This window comes from Conger conger, chromosome 5 (assembly GCF_963514075.1).
Source record: "Conger conger chromosome 5, fConCon1.1, whole genome shotgun sequence".
Taxonomy (NCBI): domain Eukaryota; kingdom Metazoa; phylum Chordata; class Actinopteri; order Anguilliformes; family Congridae; genus Conger; species Conger conger.
This window is the reverse complement of record NC_083764.1, coordinates 54,337,226-54,357,778: the sequence shown is the minus strand read 5'-3', so window position 1 is coordinate 54,357,778 and position 20,553 is coordinate 54,337,226. Positions and strand designations below refer to the sequence as shown.

At 40.4% G+C, this 20,553-nt stretch overlaps 2 protein-coding genes across 5 annotated transcripts; one reads left to right on the top strand and one right to left on the bottom strand.

Moving 5' to 3' along the window:
• Positions 1–4,925: 4,925 nt before the first annotated feature.
• LOC133128096 (inhibitor of growth protein 5-like) lies at positions 4,926–11,938 on the bottom strand. The gene is made up of 8 exons (XM_061241362.1): positions 11,814–11,938; positions 10,906–10,977; positions 10,544–10,710; positions 9,943–10,054; positions 9,119–9,212; positions 8,647–8,782; positions 7,844–7,905; positions 4,926–7,688 (listed from the first exon to the last, which is right to left on the bottom strand). Exons 1-8 carry the CDS (start codon positions 11,848–11,850, stop codon positions 7,649–7,651), a joined length of 720 nt encoding a protein of 239 aa, XP_061097346.1. The 5' UTR covers positions 11,851–11,938; the 3' UTR covers positions 4,926–7,648.
• Positions 11,534–19,577, top strand: d2hgdh (D-2-hydroxyglutarate dehydrogenase). Of its 4 annotated transcripts, none has more exons than XM_061241357.1 (10): positions 11,534–12,429; positions 12,804–13,146; positions 13,616–13,673; positions 13,762–13,901; positions 14,667–14,860; positions 15,325–15,493; positions 15,732–15,875; positions 16,315–16,457; positions 16,720–16,885; positions 17,627–19,577. In XM_061241357.1, exons 2-10 carry the CDS (start codon positions 12,816–12,818, stop codon positions 17,887–17,889), a joined length of 1,608 nt encoding a protein of 535 aa, XP_061097341.1. In that variant the 5' UTR covers positions 11,534–12,429; positions 12,804–12,815; the 3' UTR covers positions 17,890–19,577. The 4 variants fall into 4 exon arrangements, with proteins under 4 accessions (XP_061097341.1, XP_061097345.1, XP_061097342.1 ...); XM_061241361.1 differs by having other exon boundaries at positions 16,720–16,881; positions 17,627–17,778; XM_061241358.1 differs by having other exon boundaries at positions 11,989–12,063.
• The last annotated feature ends 976 nt before the right edge of the window (positions 19,578–20,553 follow it).

Here is a 20,553-nt window from a genome sequence, read left to right as displayed (position 1 = left end):
TCCTTTGCACCTCTGATGCTCCAGCCCGTGCAAGCGCTACATTTAAATGGCGCCATGCGGAGTCCATGTCCGTTTCCCTTCCCCACACACTATGACTACAGAGGTCATCTATGTCTTAAGAGGAAGCATTCAGAGGTGACCTACCTTGTGAAAGATTATCCGGAAAGTTGAATAAAGGGTCAAGGGCTCTTATCAAAACGCAAATAATAGAATCGCAAATAAACCTGCGATGACTACATACCTCTCACTTCTCCCTCGCAAATAAGCAATTTCCTCTGATAAGCTGCAGAGACAGGCTCCAGAAAGAATACAATTTATTCTGACGTTTGCATCCTAAAGTGGTAGGCTATACTTTAATTATTTTTAAACTATTTACTTGTGGTAAGTACGAAGAAAGTGAATTTTAAATATCCACAACTATCTGGGATTACGTTCAGAAAAGGTACTTTAAGCATATTTTTCTAAACATTTTTTAGTAAAGGTTGACAGCTCGGAGCAACCGTTTTCTTGGGGTTTTCAGACAATTGAGTAAGCACCTTCCATTCAGATGCGTCTGTAAAAGCGCCAACATGTAAAATCTTAATTCAGTCATCCAAGCCCAACACAGTAGTCAAGTGAAATTTTGCAGTACTTGGTCTCCCAAAGTCCTTGGTGCAATTGGTAGTTCACAAATTCTCATCAATGCACTGACTGAGAATGTACACGTTTCTGTGTAGAAATGGGTAGGCTACCACTTGGTTAAAATCAGCATCACAAAAGTTGTACCCTAATGCAAACAACTGCAAAAGTTTGATAGAAAACCAAAAGGAAGCAGGAGGGTGAGAACGATAGCCGATTTACGGATTGCCTAAATGGATGTGCTTGCGACAACTATGTGAAACGATCCAAAAAGAAATCGGTCAGGTCTCGCAGATCTCAGCTCACGTGTCACAACGAGAGACAAGCCCCAGTCAAACTATTAAAGCCCACCTCCCAGGCTAAATTCAGTTCTGAATGGAGATTCATGAAGCTCAATTTAGTCCAGGACTAAGATTAATCTGTAGCTGTGAAACCCCAAATGTAGTAAGACATTTGGAAGTAATCTAAAATAATTTCAATTGATCAACAGAGCTGCTCCTCTAAACAAGGTTTAGACTACCTTTCAAACTGTGACCACCCAAACTAATAAGGGCACTCAGACTGAAACTTCATGCCATGCACTGGCAATTCACAGGTTAAAGCAGACTAGCTAGTACCTCAGCTGTGCCAGCTAGTATATCAGGAAGTTGGCTGGGGCTCAGTCTGCAGCAGGGGCCGATCTCCCTGGCAACCCGAGGACTAGAGTCCAGTCCCGAGAACTGCACAAAAGGAAAAACCTTGCCTGTGCAAACACATGCCACGACTTGGCCCAATACAAGTCATCAGCAGAAGCACTGCTGTGGGCATGGCTGCATTATAACTGAGTGTATTTAATGACAGCTTTGGATCAAACATACAAGATAGGAGAATGTATTGTAGTGAGAGCAGAAGCCAAATTGTCTGGCGATTGGGGTGGCCCTCAACTGCAATGATTGGCTGCATTACTCCATTAGGATGAAAAAAGGACTTCCTTCAAGTCAGTGTTCTACAGTAGTAGAACATGTGACTTTCTCGTTTTGCTAGATGGTCCTCAAGAAGGGCTGCCACAGATTGTGGTGTGCAGAGGAACTGTTTACAGGAAGACGTACCGGGAGCCTTTTGTATTTTCAGCGTCTGTAAAAGGAAGTTCTGAACCGGGCTTCCTGGTGTGAGGCAATTGCCCCCCCTCTCCCCCTCTTTCACAACACCCCTTTCTGAGTCCCATTTCCCCTTGGAGCCTGGTGAAATAGGCCATTTGGGACTGTACATTTTTGCCCTTCAGAACCAGAAAAGCCTTCAACAACATGTAACATTACATTTGTGGTCAACAGCTAATGCACACACACATGCACACACACTCACACACACCTAGATTGCTGTTCTGCAAATTCCTCATGCAATTTCCTCACTTCCTCTCATAAACAGCTATAGACATTAACTCACAAACGTCATCACATGCCTGGCTGACACCTCGCACAACAGGCATCACGGCTTTAGAGCACTGCGTGGTGCTTCGCTCTGGCCTTCATTAAAACTGGACATCATTCAATTATATCGACATCTTAATGAGAATGTGGGAAAACGTTATCCGCAGTACCGGTGTCCAGTTTGCTTCACAGAAATATACCAGGACTGGGATTTGATGGGATTTCTGCAAGTGCTTTCTCCAAGCAAATGCATATGAAAACCCACTTAATCTCTTCCAAACACAACATTCCACCAACAAAGGATCACTTTTCCTACATATGACTTCGATTAGACTCTAACATTAGACAATATAAAAACAACACTTCAAACATAAACAATAATCTCACAGTGAATCCTAGTGCTATTATTTTTAGTTAACCCGGAGTGTCGTCTTTCGAGAACCAAACCAAACTGTAATCGGACGATTATTATTTACGTTGCTGTTAACTTTAGTACGATCATTCTCAAGAGATTAATGAGGGCATGCATAAGAATAGTCTATCTTCTTCACTCTCACACCAAACATTCGTGATATTCCAATCGATAGAGTCCAATTACCCAGCTAATGACGATCGTTGTCTTTGGTCTGAAGTTCATAGACAAAAAAAAAATATTTTTAACAAAATTTATTTCCAAAAAGGGATGCTACTTAGGAACTTTTTTTTTCTGGATAAGTAAATGTATCATCTTAAAATATACAGGCTAACTTAATGAGTAGCAATGCGAGGTATCGTTACACCATAACGACTTTGCATCTGAAGAGCTTGTCAACGCAATATTAAATAAGGTGGCAAACCCGCATACAATTCTTAACTGAATAAACCTGCCAATAAAGCAGGTTTTATCTATCTTAAATAAAACATTTTTATATGGAATATATTTATAAACCAACAGTTACCAAGCATGCGTTGTTATTGTGGGTTTTAGTGATCGCTCGCCTACTTGTCATTAATTTTGCTTGCAAGAGATCTGAGCATTAATAACCTACGAGATTTACAAGCTAGCCATCTATCTATCTAACGTAATTAATCGAACACGCGTTTCTGTTTTCATCCAAATTCCGGTAAAATGAAACAATTTAATTGTGCTGCTAGGAACAGAACCCTCTTAGTAATCGGTGTTTTACTTACTTCAAAATAACAATTAACAATATAGTTAGCTAGCAGGGGTACTCACCAGCAAAACTGCAGCAAACTCCTAAAAGTTAGCTCCGCCTCCTATGAGCACCGTAATGAGTTTCCCGTCCTATATGCTATTCAATGTTATTTCAATAATTCCTGTCTTTACTGGACATTGACCTAAACTAAATGAAATACGTTTTCTTGTCTTCGTTGTATTCTTTTATCTTCTTACACCGGGATACGCAATGGCGGAGGGGAAGCGGAACTACTGGCCCAACCCAACCACAGCCCACGTTAGAAACAAATAGAAAAACAGTTTTTTATTTATTTATTGTACACTCATGTGTTTTAAAATGCGCAATGAAATAAGTGCATGTTTAACGGCGGATCTTGAATATGCCGCAATTTTATTCAATAAATGAACTTCATATTTCTAAAGAACAGTGTATTGTGTTTTATTGAAGGATTTATGGGTAAAGTAGTTCAATTTTATCATCAGCAAAATACATGGCAATCAAACTGAAAGGATCCTACACTACATTTCCCAAGAGTGCTTGGGCATCAGACGGTCGACGCGGCTGTTCGTTGGAAAATGCTGTTCAGTGAAAACTGGCAACTGTAGTAAAAGGGACCGAATCACAATCATTACACAAATTTGAGCAAATACTGCTAATCATTTTATACAGTTAATCCTGGAATTACTACAGACTATATTGACTGCCTTGGTTTTGACAGACAAATGGGTACGAATGCATGCAGACACAGGTCAAATTAGTTAATTACAAAATTAACTTGTGTCATCTGGTTGCTTGAGTCTGAACAGGTTGCTAATTTCAAAGTGAAAACAAATGTATGTGGCTATCCAGGACCAGGTCTAAGAAACCCCCATCAATTGGAAATAGACAGCAACCAGACAAGACACACCAGTATACACATACAAGAAGGAGCCTAACGGGCACTTTTACAGTATAGAAGCAATGAACTTTTGAAGGAGTAGATCGGGTGCACAATTCTGGTCCTGGAGGGCCTGTCTGTGGGTAGGTTTTTGTTCCACCCAATAAATGTACTGACTATTGGTTAACTCCTGTACTTGAGCACAGTAAAATGTTTGGGATACACTTACGGTGGCTCTAGCTGGCACTTATACAAATGTCAGATCAATATATGGTTGAGCTGATAAAATAATGAAGGACAGAAGATCCTGAAATGGATCAGCCCTACCTGTGCACTTATACAGTAGTAGTCAGTTGATGGATGAATTTACCTGAAACACTCTTGAAGGATGAATACATTAATTGGGTATACATTTAAACCTGATGATTCATCTGGAGGTTTGGAGAAGCATTTTGTTATCGTACCAACTCTGAAAGAATCAAGCAAGCAAGTTATCACACATTTCCTGTGCTGCTGTGTAATTACTGTACTTTCTAGGATTTCACCTCACTTTACTAGCAACCCCAAAGCTCTGTCCTATGTTGCAGATGGGTATCCATAGTTAGAGCACTGGTAGCACCCTCTACTGGATCCACAGGGACAATGCATAAAGTATTTTTCTGTGTTTAAAAAAAATAAATAATAATTTGTGGTAAAATTCTATGTATGCATTCTGCAATATAAATTCTAGATGTTGGAATCCCATAATAAGAAAGAGATAATCTTATGATAATCAACATATAGCCTTAATTATAGCAGGGATCTATAATCACATGAAATGGACAAAAGTGTGAACAACAACAGAAGAATAGTCCCCAAATATACTTTATTTATAAGAATAAAACATTGTCTACAGCATGGTCAAAAATACAGATATACAATAAAGTTTTATATAAAAGATGTACAACAATGTTGTTTTACAAAGTCAACAACAAGACTAAACTCTTTGGGGGACCTGCAACAATCATGAAGAAGCAACAGGATTTATTTTCCCATATTCATTGTACGATTACATTAATTCAGCTCTTTAAAAATGGTCCCAAGGACAATCTGCCCATTCATATACAAAACAATGCATCACATAGGCTTGGATGTCACACAGAGCTCGTCAGAATTGCTGTGAAGAACAGTTCCTTCAACATTACCCGAACACAGCACCTCATGAGCTTGCTTAAGAATTTATTTTGCCTTTCATTTCATTTCGAATCTGTACTTTAGACTGATGGTCTGGCACATTCCAAGCAGATGGTAATCCAGCTCTTTACCTTAAATCATGAATGTGCACACTCAATCTCGGCTATCTATTGCATTTCAGCTTCATGTCCAGAAACAGGACTTAAATGGGACCCTTTCAGGCAAGGGAAATCTTTCCAGGCACAAATAAAATAAAATAGAATTGCATTTTCCGCTTTGCATGCACATTGAAAAGCTTTGAACAACATATACACTGATCAAACTGTATTAATCAATGCATTTCCGGGAAAAATAAGTCAAGATTTAGTTTTCACCGTCACTATTTTCATCATAAAAGCAAGTATAACTTTGTGATCCATGTTACACAGAGGATGTATCCATCCGTTTCTTCAGCCAATACTAATTATACCAATACATAATACACAGCATCCTGAAACTGAAAACCCAGTTCATCATATTCCTGCAGACACCATTTACCAAGCATCACCTAATACAGACAAAGGGATAATCTGAAATACTGGAGTGGGGTTTAATGTTTTTGAAGCTACATGTCTGAACATTGAGAACGGAACATCTAGTAATATGGATAGCGTCCCTTTTTTTTCATGGCGAGTAAAAATTCACAGTTAAATTAAGCTCATGTCCACACTCAAAGCCACATGACGCATATTAATGAGGGTTTTCATACGATTTCTTGTTTATGGCATCAATTAATCAGTGCAAATTACTTTTTATTAGTTGCAATATCAAACAGTGGGAATAGTAGAACACAGTACTTTTTTCTTGCATGTAGCAAACGCAATGGTGCAATAAGTTTTCAGTCCGTACACAAGATCTTCCTTTTTACCTAAAATCATCAGAGGATGTGACGTTTGAAAGAGGAACAGTGCAGAAACACCAGTCTCAGGCTAGCTGACTGAGCAGCTCTTTGAGTAAAGATGTTTCACCATCACAGGCACTAGAACGTGAAAAACCTAGGAGTGATCATAGCCCATATTGCCAGTGCTTGATGGGTTAATGTCCCTACACCAAAGTTTGACATGCGGTCATGTTTAGAATTCGAATAAATTTGGTTGCTTTCATATTTTTTTAAGAATTGAAAATTGACTAAAATCTATTTAGACCAGAGGTGTCCAATCTTATCCTAAAAGGGCCGGCGTGGGTGCAGGTTTTTGTTTTAACACAGCAGTAACACACCTGATTATACTAATGAACTAATCATGGTCTTTAATCAAACCTTGATGAGTAGAATCAGCTGTCTTAGTCCTGTGCCAAAACAACAACCTGCACACACACCGGCCCTTTCTGGATAAGATTGGACACCCCTGATTTAGACAGTATAAGTAATAAGTGGAATAAGTAAAAGAGACTTGGCATCAAATGCCTCGCTTGAAATCTTCGGTTTAAAAATAATTTGGCGAGAACCTCATCTTACAAAGATTTGTTCTACAAACAGTTTGCAGTTTTCTGTACCGCACGGTCTAACAAGCTAACAAAACAACATATTCAGAGCAAAGTTTTAAGATCATCAAGAATTGAAACTGAGGTACTATTCCCAGAAAAAAGGAAAAACAAACAAACAACACTGTTAACACAAGAAGTACAAAAGATGTTTCTCAAATGTCATTCAATGGTGCAAAAATGCCCATAGTCTCATCATGCCTAAAGCAAAAAAATAAATCCCATCAGAATAACTCTATTGTGGTCACAACGTTTTTGCTTATTTTGTTATGAGAGCAATTAAACTCCTAGGAAGCCAGAAAAGCCGTCCACTGACCTGGGATGATCATATCGTTCACAGCCAAAAACCTAAGACTACACCTGCCAGGACACTAGCATTTTTTTGAAAGGATATTTTTTGCACACGAAGGTTTCAGATTTACATCGTTATTGGCTTACATTCTGGATTTGCACATTGAACTCCCTTCTTCCTCCCAGTGTTTTGGGGCAGAGGCCAAGGTTACAGCACTGCCAGAACTTGACCGGTGAGGTAGGTCAATGGAAAGATTCAGAGGAAACACTGCAAGATGTTTGCTCTCTGCTAGTGCCTACATCTGCACAGGGAGGGCAAGCAAATGGCTGCGCTCCGACCGTTCCGTTTTCAAATGACACAAAACTCCTATCAACCAGCAGGTTTGCAAAATACTAAAACTCATAGAACAGATGAGGATGTAGATATTTCAAGTATTAACAGCATTTTAAAAGAAAGCTTTGACAGGCCACCGACTATGGCCAGTATATAATGGGAAAATATTCATATGTATATATTACACTGTTTTACTGCATAAACAAAATACATTATATGTGTATATTTTAAAGCGAAGATGAGTTGCACCTCATTTTTTCTTTCTGTCTTGGATGCAGCGCGGACAATACCTGAAAACACAAGAAGGAACAGTCAAACAGAGGTGTCCGTCAAATCAAATAGAAAAAGATTATTTTAGTACCCACACCTCAAAATAAATGAGTAAATAAAAGTCAGGTGTGAAGTACATGTATGTGTACATCTACATGTATGCAGACGTTTTTACCATTTTCCTTTGGGTTTCGTAGTAAGGTCAACACAAGCGAAATGAAACCACTCAATTGGACACTGCAAAGGAGAGAAAAAAAAAAAAAATTCAATTTGCAACATGAAGTACACAGAAATTCAGAAGGTATGATGAAAAAAAGGACAAATAGAAGTATGTAAAGAGAAGAATGTTGCAGATATGAAAAGTCTTTATGGAATAATTAGTAATAGATTGCATCATCAGGTTTTCAAAGCTCTTTATATTGAATAGGGAGAGGGACTCGAAGCACCAATGTGTAGGGCCCACTTGTAGGGCCCCACCCAACATTAGCTTTGGTGAAGATGGAGGAATTTATTGAGCCAATTAAGCTCAGGGATGATTAGGTGGCCAGGTTGAGAAAGCCAGTCTGGGAATTTTGCCAGAATACTGGGAACTCCCTATTCTCTGTAAAAAGTGCCATGGGATATCACTAGGCAGTTTATGTGTGTGTGTGTGTGTGTGTGTGTGTGTGTGTGTGTGTGTGTGTGTGTGAGAGAGAGAGAGCATCTAAACTTTGCATTATATAAATATATACACACATACTGTATTATACCTTATTTAGCGGCATTTCACATGTATGAATAGAATACCTGGAACATGTATGTACTTGTAAGTCACTTTGGATTAAAACAGTGTCTGCTAAACGACTAAAATGTAAATGTAAATTAATAGAATAGAAAAACTTCATTTTTCCCAGGGGGAACTTTGGGAATTAAATCTTCAGTATGAGATCTTGACTGCCTGCCTGCATATACAATTATTAGCTTACATGAGATACTTACATCAGGGTTGTCACAACCAATCATCTCCCCATAAGACACCTGATGGCAAAGACAATACGTAGGCTCATTGGGGTCGACAGGCATGTCCAGCACATCGGACGGATGGACGGCTAAAATCGAATCGTTGAATTCGGGGCTGAGGGAAACAGAAATTATAAATGGTAAACATTTCGCATTCATATAGCGCCTTTATCCATAGCGCTGTACAATTGATGCTTCTTATTCACCCATTCATACACACAATCAAGGCGATGCAAGGCACCAACCAGCTCGTTTGGAGCATTTGGGGGTTAGGTGTCTTGCTCAGGGACACTTCGACACACCCAGGGCGGGATTGAACCGGCAACCCTCTGACTGAGCCAATGTCACCCCATGAGGTCAAGATACAAACAGAACTGCACACATCCTGAATTTGTTTTCAAATTCTTCTTTCCTCCTTATGATTAACATCTATTGCCATTTGCAAACTTACCTATTTTTCATCTTTTTCTTCCTTGGCGAATCTTCATCTGAGCCTTTCTTGCCTCTACCTCTAGAGCCTCTCTTTTCCTTGAGACCCCTGGCTTCTGGAAAAAGATATACAAAGCTTAGGGGGGTGGTCTCGAAGTGCGCCTCAAACAATATTAAAGGCATGTTTTCGAGATTTTCATCCTGGATATGGGATTTGGGTTCCATACTGATCCAAGTAAAAAATGTTGGTATAAGCGTACATATTTTATGCACGCGTATACCACTGATATTCTCTAACTTATATTTTCCAGAGCGGCTTGTAAAATGATTTCCCACATGACATGACATATGTTTTTGAATAATTATTGGGTGACGTTGCTAAATGTTAACGCTTTTGAAAAAACCTGCATCACTGCTCTTAGCAAAAGTTTTGTGGGAGTCTTAGATACTAAAACCAGGATGAGAATGCTGATGCATGTGGGCCTTTAAAATGGCCTAACCTCTGACCAATGATAACAAAGTTTAACTCATTACATTATATTATTGGCATTTGGCAGACGCTCTTATCCAGAGTGACGTACAGTTGATTAGACTAAGCAGGAGACAATCCTCCCCTGGAGCAATGCAGGGTTAAGGGCCTTGCTCAAGGGCCCAACGGCTCTGGGAATCGAACGGCCGACCTTGCGGGTCCCAGTCATGTACATTAACCACTACGCTACAGGCCGCCCTACAACACAACTAATCAGAGATTTTCACTAGAAATCTAGCGTTGGCGGGGCTTCTCCCTGGGAAGACTTTTGAAAGACGAGTCATGGTTTCGCACAGACGCGTCCACGCGGTTCTTACTCTTGAGAGCTCTCCCGTCAGGACTCTCGTAGCCGCTCACTTCCAGTTTCTCCTTCAGCTCGTTCTCGAAGCGGGCCAGGTCCGCGTCCAGCCTGCGGATGTGCTTGTCCACCTGGGAACCAACAGAATTTGAGCAAATGTCGCACGCCTTAATCATTAAATGTATGCAAACATGTATTTGGATGACTATTTCTTCCTTTTAGCAATTTGCTGCATTTCTAATAATAGCACCAAAAGGGGAAAATACTTGTTGCCGCCTGGGATAAACAGGATAAAAAATAATCTAATAAAAAATCATAATAATAATAATAATAATAAAAATAATATATATTTATTTATTCATTTTTTATTAGATTATTTGTTATCCTGTTTATCAGGATAACAAATAATCTAATAAAATAAATAATATATATATATCAAATATTTTTTATCAAATACAAAAATAAAAAAAGTTGAAGCAGAGAAAAGGGAATCTAAAAAGAAGCACATAAAAAGTCCACTCATTGGTCAAGGCTGCAGAGATTTTTGTCAATGTAATAAATATGTAATCAAAATATTTAAAAAAAATTGTCAAATATACTTAATGCAACAGAGCACTGACCATTTCATATGTCTGCATGGCAAGTTGAACTTTGTCGTCGCTGTACTCTTTGCACTTGCTGTAAGCATTCTCGATCTTCTGCAGATGCTCAACTCGCTGCTCAGAAGCCAGGTTCTTTACATTAGCGATGTATTCCGCAGCAAGTTTATCGATCTCTCCCTTCTTTTCTAAAATAATACAGAAATGTACACATATGAAATATATGCAATGTGGCTGCCACTGTAAAGTTGCCAAGACACCAGCAACTAAATATCTAAAACATTGCTGATTGCACACAAAACCGGTCAGTGACAACTGGAAGAAAATACACTAAAATTTATCAATTTATCCAAAAAAAAAGTATGAAAGAAAGATTCTACTACCTTCCGTTCTACTGTCCAATTCTCGCATGAGAGTGAAGTTTCTCTGAAGTTCACAGGGTAAGTTTTCGATACCTGAGACAAACGTCAATCGTGAGTGAGGGCAGTTTTGGGGGAACAAAAACATTACCATACCAGGATGCAACAGATAGAAGTTTATCTTCCTGCATATGCCAGCGACTAAATTATTAGTCTCCGATTCCAGAGTAACCTGCATATTAACAATGCAGGTTTTTGTATTTTCGTAAAATTTGCATGGGCGGGTTTGCCTATCACATGATTAATGTCGGCCAACCTACCACAGACATGGAGGGAACACGTATTCCGTGGGGAGTGCTGCAGTCTGTGTATGTGCACGAGTGACGCACTTTAAAAATCAAACGTCCCGCTCCGATAAGGTAGCGAGCTAGTTCAGTCCTTTCCACAAAATGACAACGCTAAGAAACCAAATATTCTCCGTATAAACCATTTAAGTATGAGCTCTGCGACAACAACGCCTGTGCTTAATTCAAGAAAATATTGTAAATCCATGTTTGACCTTCTGCGGGCTTCGAAAAACAAGTTAATAACCAACTTCCGCCATGAAGCGCAGTGCTTCCTGTTTATGCCTGGCCACCGCAAAAAGAATTCACGACCGCTCATAGCTAATAACCTTTATCAGTTACAGGCGTATTCTGTTTTATTCTGATTAAAAAACAAGTCACTTTCCACACAGAAGCAGAAAGTTTACAGGATTCGATATCGTTGTGTAATAACAGAAAACACTTGGCTTACGAACTACCAAAACCGAAACGTACTAGCAAGCTACTTAGCCACCTATTTCCATTCCTCATGTTGCTTCGGAAAGGTAGCGACACTTCTAAATTAATTATTTGATTGCAGAACCATTTACATATTAGTTAGGTACTTACTGTCCAAGTAATGTTCCAAATATATTGCCGTCGCCATCGTCACTTTTCCGGGATAAACATATAATTTTAATCCAGCCCGCGTGAACTCGAAGCGTAGTACTCAATTAATTATTCATGACTTCCTCGTCTGCCATTGGCCCACAGGATCAGAAAAGGAACTGAATTGTGATTGGATAAACCTTAGGTCGTCCGCAGTGCTCTTGGAAAACTAGCATTGGAAAGTAAGCTGCAGCGCTCGAGTTTATTGCGGGTATGCTATCGACTAACAATAGAATTAACTTTAACAAATCTAGTCGTGCATAGTACAGTCGTTACATACACTTTAGGGATATACCTATCCAGCAACAGTACTTGTAATATTATTGTTATTTGCCAGCTAGGTATGTTGCCAACCTGATATTGTAGTTAGCTTCCCATTTCACATGAGCTAATTGACTAATTAATTTCCATGACCTATCCAAAAAAATAAAGAAAGAACCTTGCTCTTTTGCATAAGCTAGCTAAGGTAGCTAACATGAACATTTTGAGCTCTGACACTCCGACGCGCTCGAAACATTGTTAACCAAAACGAACACTACTAGGTGGGTACTACGAAAGTCGGTTTGACGAGATTCAGGTAAGCAGTAGGCTACATCTGGAATCCAATACCTCAGCTTTGCACACCTCTCTCTCTCTCTCTCTCTCTCTCTCGCTCTCGCTCTCGCTCTCTCTCTTCCTTTGCTTGATAAGTATGAATTGCAGTAATTTAGCCGACCAGTATGTCTGACGGTATAATAAAAAAATCAAGAGACAGAACTTTGTAATGGCTGGCTAGCTAGTTAGATGCTAGGGGATCAGTGACAACTATTATCCCAGTCTGTTACTGCATTAGCGTTTAACCTGAACTGCCTCATGGCAGTGCACATGCTATATTTTAAAGTCAGTTTGACTGTCTGGTGTTCTGGAAGAGAATACACTTAAAATATAAGTTTTGTTTTCTGTTGTTTGCAGTCACTTCCAGTCATGGCAGCAGGTTTTCCAGGAGTTAGACTGGGACGTGCAACAGTCAGGTGGTTACAGTCACAGTCCTCTTCACCTTTGGGGGTGATTGGATGTCGGCTCCCTGTCATGCCTGGTATCTTTTCGGGCCTTCCATCGCAAAAACAGATTCGGCTTGTCCATGTGGCTGGAAACCAGTCGAACTCGGCCAACAGTACAGTGCTACGCAGGCTGCCTTTCGCTACCGTTTCCCAGCACGACCTGGAGTTCTTCAACAAAGTGTTGCCCGGCAGAACCATCACAGACCCGGATCTACTGGAGTCCGGCAATGTGGACTGGCTGAAGTCGGTGAAGGGTGCGCACACAGCTCTAGCTATAATTTAGTGTCACTCTGAAATGTCTGCTTGTTCACTGGCTTCTGTTGTGGTCTGGGTGCTGTGGAGGCCACTTATACAGTGTATTGCACCGTTTAACCCAAGCCCATATGGCACTCTTGGGACTGAAAGGGTTAATGGGAATGATCGTCAGATGAGTGGATTCACGTAATATAAATATTGATGAGTATTTGCTGTATATAGTCTAAACTTATACAAGCTTTTAACAACTAATTAAACTTGGAGTGAGTATGGTAAGTTCTCAAGGAGTTACAAAGGTCATAATGTCTAGATTTAATTGCAACAGTGTTATGCAACCATTTCTAACCATGGACTTGCACCTTCTTCCTGTGGCATCACAAAGTGTTGACTTTAACTGTTAAGTCATATGTCTCCGTAGCTGGAAAAAACACACAAGAACTAAACTTGTTTGTGATGCCTTTTTCCCAGGATCCAGTAAACTGTTGTTGAGACCCCAGAGTACAGAGGAGGTTTCTCAAATTCTCAGGTACTGCACAAGAAAGTTTGTCTGACTTTAAAGAGACAAAAAAAGGTCTGCCTTTTAAAGTTTGTTCGAACCTATGCTATTCTTGAAGGTACTGCAATGAACGGCGGCTGGCAGTAAATCCCCAGGGTGGAAACACAGGCTTGGTAGGAGGGAGCGTGCCTGTTTTTGATGAGATCATCCTCTCCACCGCCCTCATGAACCACGTCCTGAGCTTCGACCGCGTGTCTGGTCAGTTTGCTTCATATTTGCAGGGGTCATGCTCTGTCTGTGTTGACCATTGACATCTGGTGGTCTGTGTAGAGTAGTGCTGAGGGTTCTTCACCTTCATTTGCCAGAAGTACACATGTGCATATTCTGTAATATTCAAATTAGGCATGGCACTTCTTCTGAACTGCTTCGACATGCATCGAGTGCAGTCCATAAGTATTAGGATAGTGAACATTTTTTGTTTGTTTTCACTCTGTACTCCAGCAAACTTACCGTTTAAATAAAACAATAACTATGTGGTTAAAGTGCAAACTTTCAGCTTTAATTCCAGGTTTTTAAAATCCATATTGGGTGAACCGTGTAGGAATTATACATAGTCCCCTAAATTTTAGGTTACAAAAAATATTTGGACAAATGAAATAGCTGATTGCAAAATCCTTCACAATCAATGACTGCCTGAAGTTTACAAACCATAGGGGGGTGTTTTGAAGTCATTTTAAACGCATAGTGATTGATTATTTCAACTGTTGGCTGGAGTACAGGGCGAAAACAACAAAAGTGTCACTGTCTAAATACTTACGGACTGCGGACTGCACTAGTTGCATAAAAACCTCCTTGTTGGATTATCAGTCATGTCCAGTACCTAGAGCTGGATGGAAGTCAGCTATAGTGATTTATTATTTTTTTTTTTAATTGGGCTTTTTGCAACACTGCAAATTAATGCCAAAAAATTGGTATGCAGTAGTTTCTGGGCTTATAAAGTGAAGCCTTGCCCTTTCCTTTCAGGTATCCTGACCTGTCAGGCTGGTTGCGTGCTGGAGAACCTCTCCAGCTACCTGGAGGAGCTTGGCTTCATCATGCCTCTGGATCTGGGGGCCAAGGGCAGCTGCCAAATTGGGGGTAATGTGGCAACCAATGCAGGTGGCCTGAGACTGCTGCGCTATGGGTCCCTGCGTGGCACAGTGCTTGGCCTGGAGGTGGTAAGCAACAGAAGGCATGCAGTATGGTTTCTTCACCCTCTTGTCTTGAGTGGAAGGACCTGTCATGTTACATCAGTGGGTGTATTGGCTTAGTATATATTCACAGTTATGGGCTGGGCAAAGGTTATTTCATATCCATGTATGTATCTATCTTCTGACTGTTAAATTATGAGCTATTAATGAAAAATATCTGCACATGCGTGCCTTCATCAATGTTGTTCTGTTGGTGGTTCTTGTTTATCTACCATACATAAACACAGTATAAAATTACATTTGGTGGCAACAGTATCCGTCTTTGTCATGAATTGAAAGTGGCGATCACTCGTAAATGAAATTGGATTTGATATTGGATATTTCATCCACCTCAAATATTTGAAATTTTGTTTCATACACATGAAGGACTTTCATGAGAATATTTCCAATTTTGTTTCACCCACATCATTTCCCCATGCTGATGTGTTCAGGTGCTGGCTGATGGGAAGATTTTGAACTGCCTGGTTGGTCTGAGGAAGGACAACACAGGCTATGACCTGAAGCAGCTCTTCATTGGCTCTGAAGGGACGTTGGGGGTCATCACAGCCGTTTCTATTCTGTGCCCACACAAACCGAAGTCAGTCAACGTGGCCTTTTTGGGTATGAATCACCTTTTGTCAACTTTCTCAAGAGTCCTCTTCATAGCAGAAATGCTCTGATGTCAGTCATGCTCATTGGGCAATGGTGTTATTCATTTCTAAAATAGTGATTATTCAGTCAGCTGTGAAGTAGGAAAGCATTCTTGAATGCTAGTTGTAGCAAATGTAGTGTTCAGTTGGTCAACAGTGTTGCCATTCTTGCACTGTATCTAGAGGGGTATTCCCCTGTCTGCTTGCAGGGTGCTCCAGCTTCCAGCAGCTTCTGGAGACCTTTCAGTGTTGCAGGGGCATGCTGGGAGAGATCCTCTCTGCTTTTGAGTTCTTGGACAGTTCTTGTATGAAACTTCTGGAAACGCATCTGAAACTGGTCAATCCCATTACAGGTAAAGAGTACTGCAGACAACTAACATCAGTTGCATGATCAATCAGGTGCTAATGCTATGACAATAGGCGTCGCAAAGCTTTTGAGTGTCCCATTACAGGTAAAGAGTACTGCAGACAACTAACATCAGTTGCATGATCAATCAGGTGCTAATGCTATGACAATAGGCGTCGCAAAGCTTTTGAGTGTAGGAGCATTATTTAGCACAATCAAATAACCATTCATTATTGCTGTTGCTTCAAGGCTTTTACTCAACAGTCTCAAGATTTAGTCATTTACATAAATGACTTGTCAGTCTCTAAATTTGGTGGTCAAATGCATAGCAATTGGCTACACTTATTCAGGGCATAATTCAATTTCTGCAAGAAGCTAGTGAAGCAAAAAATACAAAATAAAAACTCAAAAACTACCAGTCTATTTGGTACCATCTCATCTTGCAGAGAGCCCATTCTACATCGTCATAGAAACATCTGGGTCTAATGAAGCCCATGATGAGGAGAAGCTTCACAACTTCCTGGAGACGGTCATGTCATCATCATTGGTGATTGATGGAACAGTTGCAACAGAAGAATCAAAAATTAAGGTTGGGTCCATTTTTGTTTGTGAAATAGACAAGATTTGACAAGATTTAAGTATACATCCCTCTTTTGAATCATCTTAACTGTGTACATGGCCAAAAGGTTTTGGTTATACATATTTTTCTATACATGTAGTGAAATAAAAGTATATAATGGCTCATTATCTGTGCATTTTGTATTTTATTTTAGAGGTGTTTTCAACCTCATTTTCATTCTGAGCAATGCTGCTGGAAGTGAATATTTATTTTAACCATGTATTGCACGTAGGCACTATGGGCAATGAGAGAACGTGTCACAGAGGCCCTAACGCATGATGGCTATACATACAAATACGACATCTCCCTGCCGGTGGAGAAGATCTACCAGCTGGTGACCGACATGCGTGAACACCTCGGGGACAGAGCAAAGAATGTGGTTGGCTACGGACATGTAGGTAAGACAAGTCCCAAACATATCATTGCTCCACAGGGCAACGTCTAATTGTTGGTAGCATAGCCCAGGGTAAGGGAGGGTTTAGTTGGCCAGTATCTGTGTCTCTTTTGTTAGCCCCACTGGTCGATTGGACACCCACGGTCTGCATGCTAAAGCTACACCTGAAGTGTCTTCCTATGACTCATGGCTGTACAAGCTTGACTGTGGGCTGCGGTGTGAGGCATAGCAGCTGGAGACCTCCTATGCTTCGGAGGAGAGCGCTTGCTCATCTACATTCCCTGTGGAGAATCCTGCCTAAGTGTGGCTGGATATAATTATATATTCCAAATGTGGGAGAAAATGAAGGCAAAAGCATGAAAAAATAGTCCCAAGCATCTGAGTCCACAGGACGGCTGACTCTTAAGCATCAGCAATTCCCCCACGTGGGTAGGGGATTCAATCCCTGCCTTGGCACCTTTTCAGCTGTGGACCCTTCTTACCCTGTTTTCTACCTGTCTGAATAAAGAAAACAATAGTAGTGTGGACTACCCTGCTATCCTATTAAAAAAAACCCAAGCATTACACTATTCCCATAACCAGACTGCTAAATGAGTCTTGCCTCTGCACAATGCAAGCAAATCAAACGGTATCATGATCATGAAAGACTCCAGTCACTGTGTGAGCCTGAGCCCCGTGGTTCAGCTGAACGGTGTGGGTCACGAGCAGCACATCTGGGTGACTCGATGTGCCTCTTCCTCCTTAGGCGATGGAAACCTCCATCTGAATGTCACCTCCCCCACCAAAGACCCCGCTCTCCTGGCGGCCATCGAGCCCTATGTCTACGAGTGGACAGCGAGGTTCCGGGGCAGCATCAGCGCCGAACACGGGCTGGGCCTGAAGAAGAAGAACTACATCCACTTCAGCAAACCCCCTGAAGCTGTGGCCATCATGGGGAACATCAAGAGCATGCTGGACCCTCACGGGATCCTTAACCCCTACAAGACCCTGCCGGACTACCTTTCCTGAAGGAGGGTTATTTTGGCCTAGCCAGGCCGAAACAACATTTTCACCTACCTCAGAACCTCAGAGATTTTCACCACTTTGGCGAACTCTTGCGCCAGTGTCACAGGGTAATAATCCAAAATCGGACACACTGGCTAGTAAGAATAAGCTATTGGACAGTAAGAATTTGCGATGGGGTCTATGAGTATCAGTGGAACAGCGAGGCTTGCGTGAACACTGCGATCGGGGCTGCCATCACATCACATCACATTACATTATATGTCATTATTGCCATTTGGCAGACACTCTTATCCAGAGCGACGTACAGCAACTGCATACCCATAACCAGGGTCAAGTGAGCTGAAAGATCCTAGAGGGAAGTACAATTTCAAGTGCTAACCTTACAACAAATATAAGGACTAGGATAGATAGAAACTGATCTAAAAGCAAATAAATACAGTCCTCTCCAAAAGTACTGGAACAGCAGGGTCAATTCCTTTGTTTTTGCAATACACTAAAGACAATTGAGTTTGAGATGCTCTGTTCCAATAATTTTGCTCCCTAAAAATTGGATGGTATGATATCAAAGGTGCTAAGTAGTTACACACATCTCAACTCCAAATGTATTCAGTTCATTGCAAAAACAAAGGAATTGGCATTTCTGTTCCAATAGCTTTGGAGGGGACTGTAATTGAATAAAATACCCATTTTTGATCTGGGTTCCTCATGCATTCTAAAAAGTGAAATATTTGAGAGAATGTATTATTGAGTATTAGTATTAAATAGTAATCCTGCAACTTTGGAATTGATAAGCTATTGAATGGAATTTCAAATACCAAATAAATGCAATCTATACACAATGTGATGAAAAACTACCTTGCCTCTAATAAAAAATAAAAAATAAACTGATTCAGCAAAGCTGCTGTGAACATGTTTTATTGCATGTACAAAAAAACGCAATAAGCAACATTTTTGAAAGGTAAACAAATGTGACATTTTAAAACGGACAACTATCTCTTCAGGAGGCCGCTGCTTATACAAGTACCTTTGCAATTGTGTAATGTGTTTTCATAGAAACACTGACACAAAGTATAAAGGAGGTGGCTTTTAAACTCCAACTGGGGTAGTTTAATAAATTGTTCAAATATAATGTGCTGTTGAGTCATGGTTAACCAGCATGTTTATTGTAGCTACCATTACTGTAAAACCTGATGATCGCATCAAAATCATTTCCTGCCAACTGCTGTTATGACTAAGCCATTAGGTGCACAGCCTCCTTTGCAAAGTTAATTCACCCAATGCCACATTATAGCCCACAGGGACAACATGCTGTCCAATTGTGGTCCTGTACCACTGGGTGCTAATGTGTGACGACAGTTAGCAACTCACCAGGAGAGTCGAGCCAAAGGCAACACTGAGATAATAAATGTGCAGTTGGTTACACTGGTCGTGATTCTACAGATAGAAATGGGACAGTATTCCACAAGCCCTAAACCTGAAAGACCCCAAATATCAGAGTTGCCAGCTATCACATGAATAAATATCTTTGTCCTTCTTTCTTTGGGTTTAAGTGGTTATAGATTTGGAGTAAGAGTATTCCAAGTACCCCGCCTCCACAATGGTCCTGCTCTGGACCAGGAAGTGTGCAACACAGCATTCTCATAGGCCGTTTACTCTGCACCCTTTGCTGATTGGCTGACTTAAGTGATTATTCATAAGCAATCTTAATTTGTTTTATACATTTTGTGCCAGCCTGCAACTTTTGTGAATTATTAAAAATATGCTTCTGACCAATTATGCAAGTCATCCACTCAGAAGGGTGCCATATGTTTTTAGCCTGTGCCCACTGTCAGATATGCAGTTACTGTGCCAGCACAAATAATATAAATGGGTTAAGCAAATTAAGTAAAACAGCTTTTTGTTCACATAACTGGTAGGGTTTCAGTAGTGTATATAGGGGCTACTTAGTTATACATAGTTTATTAAATATTAGCTATTAGTACCTTAGTGTATTTCACAGGAGCAATTCCTACTCTGAAGTGTTTGTAATTCTGGAATCCTTAACATTGTTATCAGGACAATACCCTTATAAAAACATCTTTAGTGTTTGTATATTCAAGTGTTTAACTCAAATATCAATGCATTCACAGTTTAGAGTTCACAATGGCAAGTTTACAATAGCCATTTCCCTAAATTGTGTATCTGATTAGATAAGTACATTTCTTTAAAAAATGAAAATAAAATGAACAGTGTAAAGATTCATTGTTACTTTGTATGACTCTTGATGCTTCACCGAGGATCTAAAAAAAAAAATCCCAAAACCTTGGTGATGCAAAAATATTTCTAAACTATAGTATTATTTCTTGTTCCTCTTGGCCCGGTACCTTAGCTTTTCTGCTAATGGTGGTTTAACTCACACAAAAACAAAACCAGCATCCAAGCAGCTGTTTGACCTTGCACCAGAACAGCCAACTCACAAGAAAGAAACCGTGCAAACCCACACACTAATCGACAGAGACCGACGAAACCAAAAGACTCGCATTAAATATGAAGCACACGATTTGTCTTTTTCAGGAAGAAATAATTATACATGCCAGTCGACGCAATCAAGCTGAAGCGGTCCCACCCCCTGCCCTGCTTCAAGCAGGATTTTGCATTTGAAGAAGGCTGAGGGGGGCCTGCAGCAGA

What these genes read in the sequence shown, in the direction of transcription:
- LOC133128096 (XM_061241362.1), bottom strand. Translation starts at nt 11,850, where the DNA reads ATGGCGACGGCAATATATTTGGAACATTACTTGGACA. An exon ending in TTTGGAACATTACTTGGACA is followed by an intron (nt 10,978 to 11,813) that starts GTAAGTACCTAA and finishes CGTTTGTCTCAG; the next exon opens with GTATCGAAAACTTACCCTGT. An exon ending in ATTGGACAGTAGAACGGAAG is followed by an intron (nt 10,711 to 10,905) that starts GTAGTAGAATCT and finishes GTATTATTTTAG; the next exon opens with AAAAGAAGGGAGAGATCGAT.
- d2hgdh (XM_061241357.1), top strand. Translation starts at nt 12,816, where the DNA reads ATGGCAGCAGGTTTTCCAGGAGTTAGACTGGGACGTGCAACAGTCAGG. An exon ending in AGTCAACGTGGCCTTTTTGG is followed by an intron (nt 15,494 to 15,731) that starts GTATGAATCACC and finishes GTCTGCTTGCAG; the next exon opens with GGTGCTCCAGCTTCCAGCAG. An exon ending in CAGAAGAATCAAAAATTAAG is followed by an intron (nt 16,458 to 16,719) that starts GTTGGGTCCATT and finishes TATTGCACGTAG; the next exon opens with GCACTATGGGCAATGAGAGA.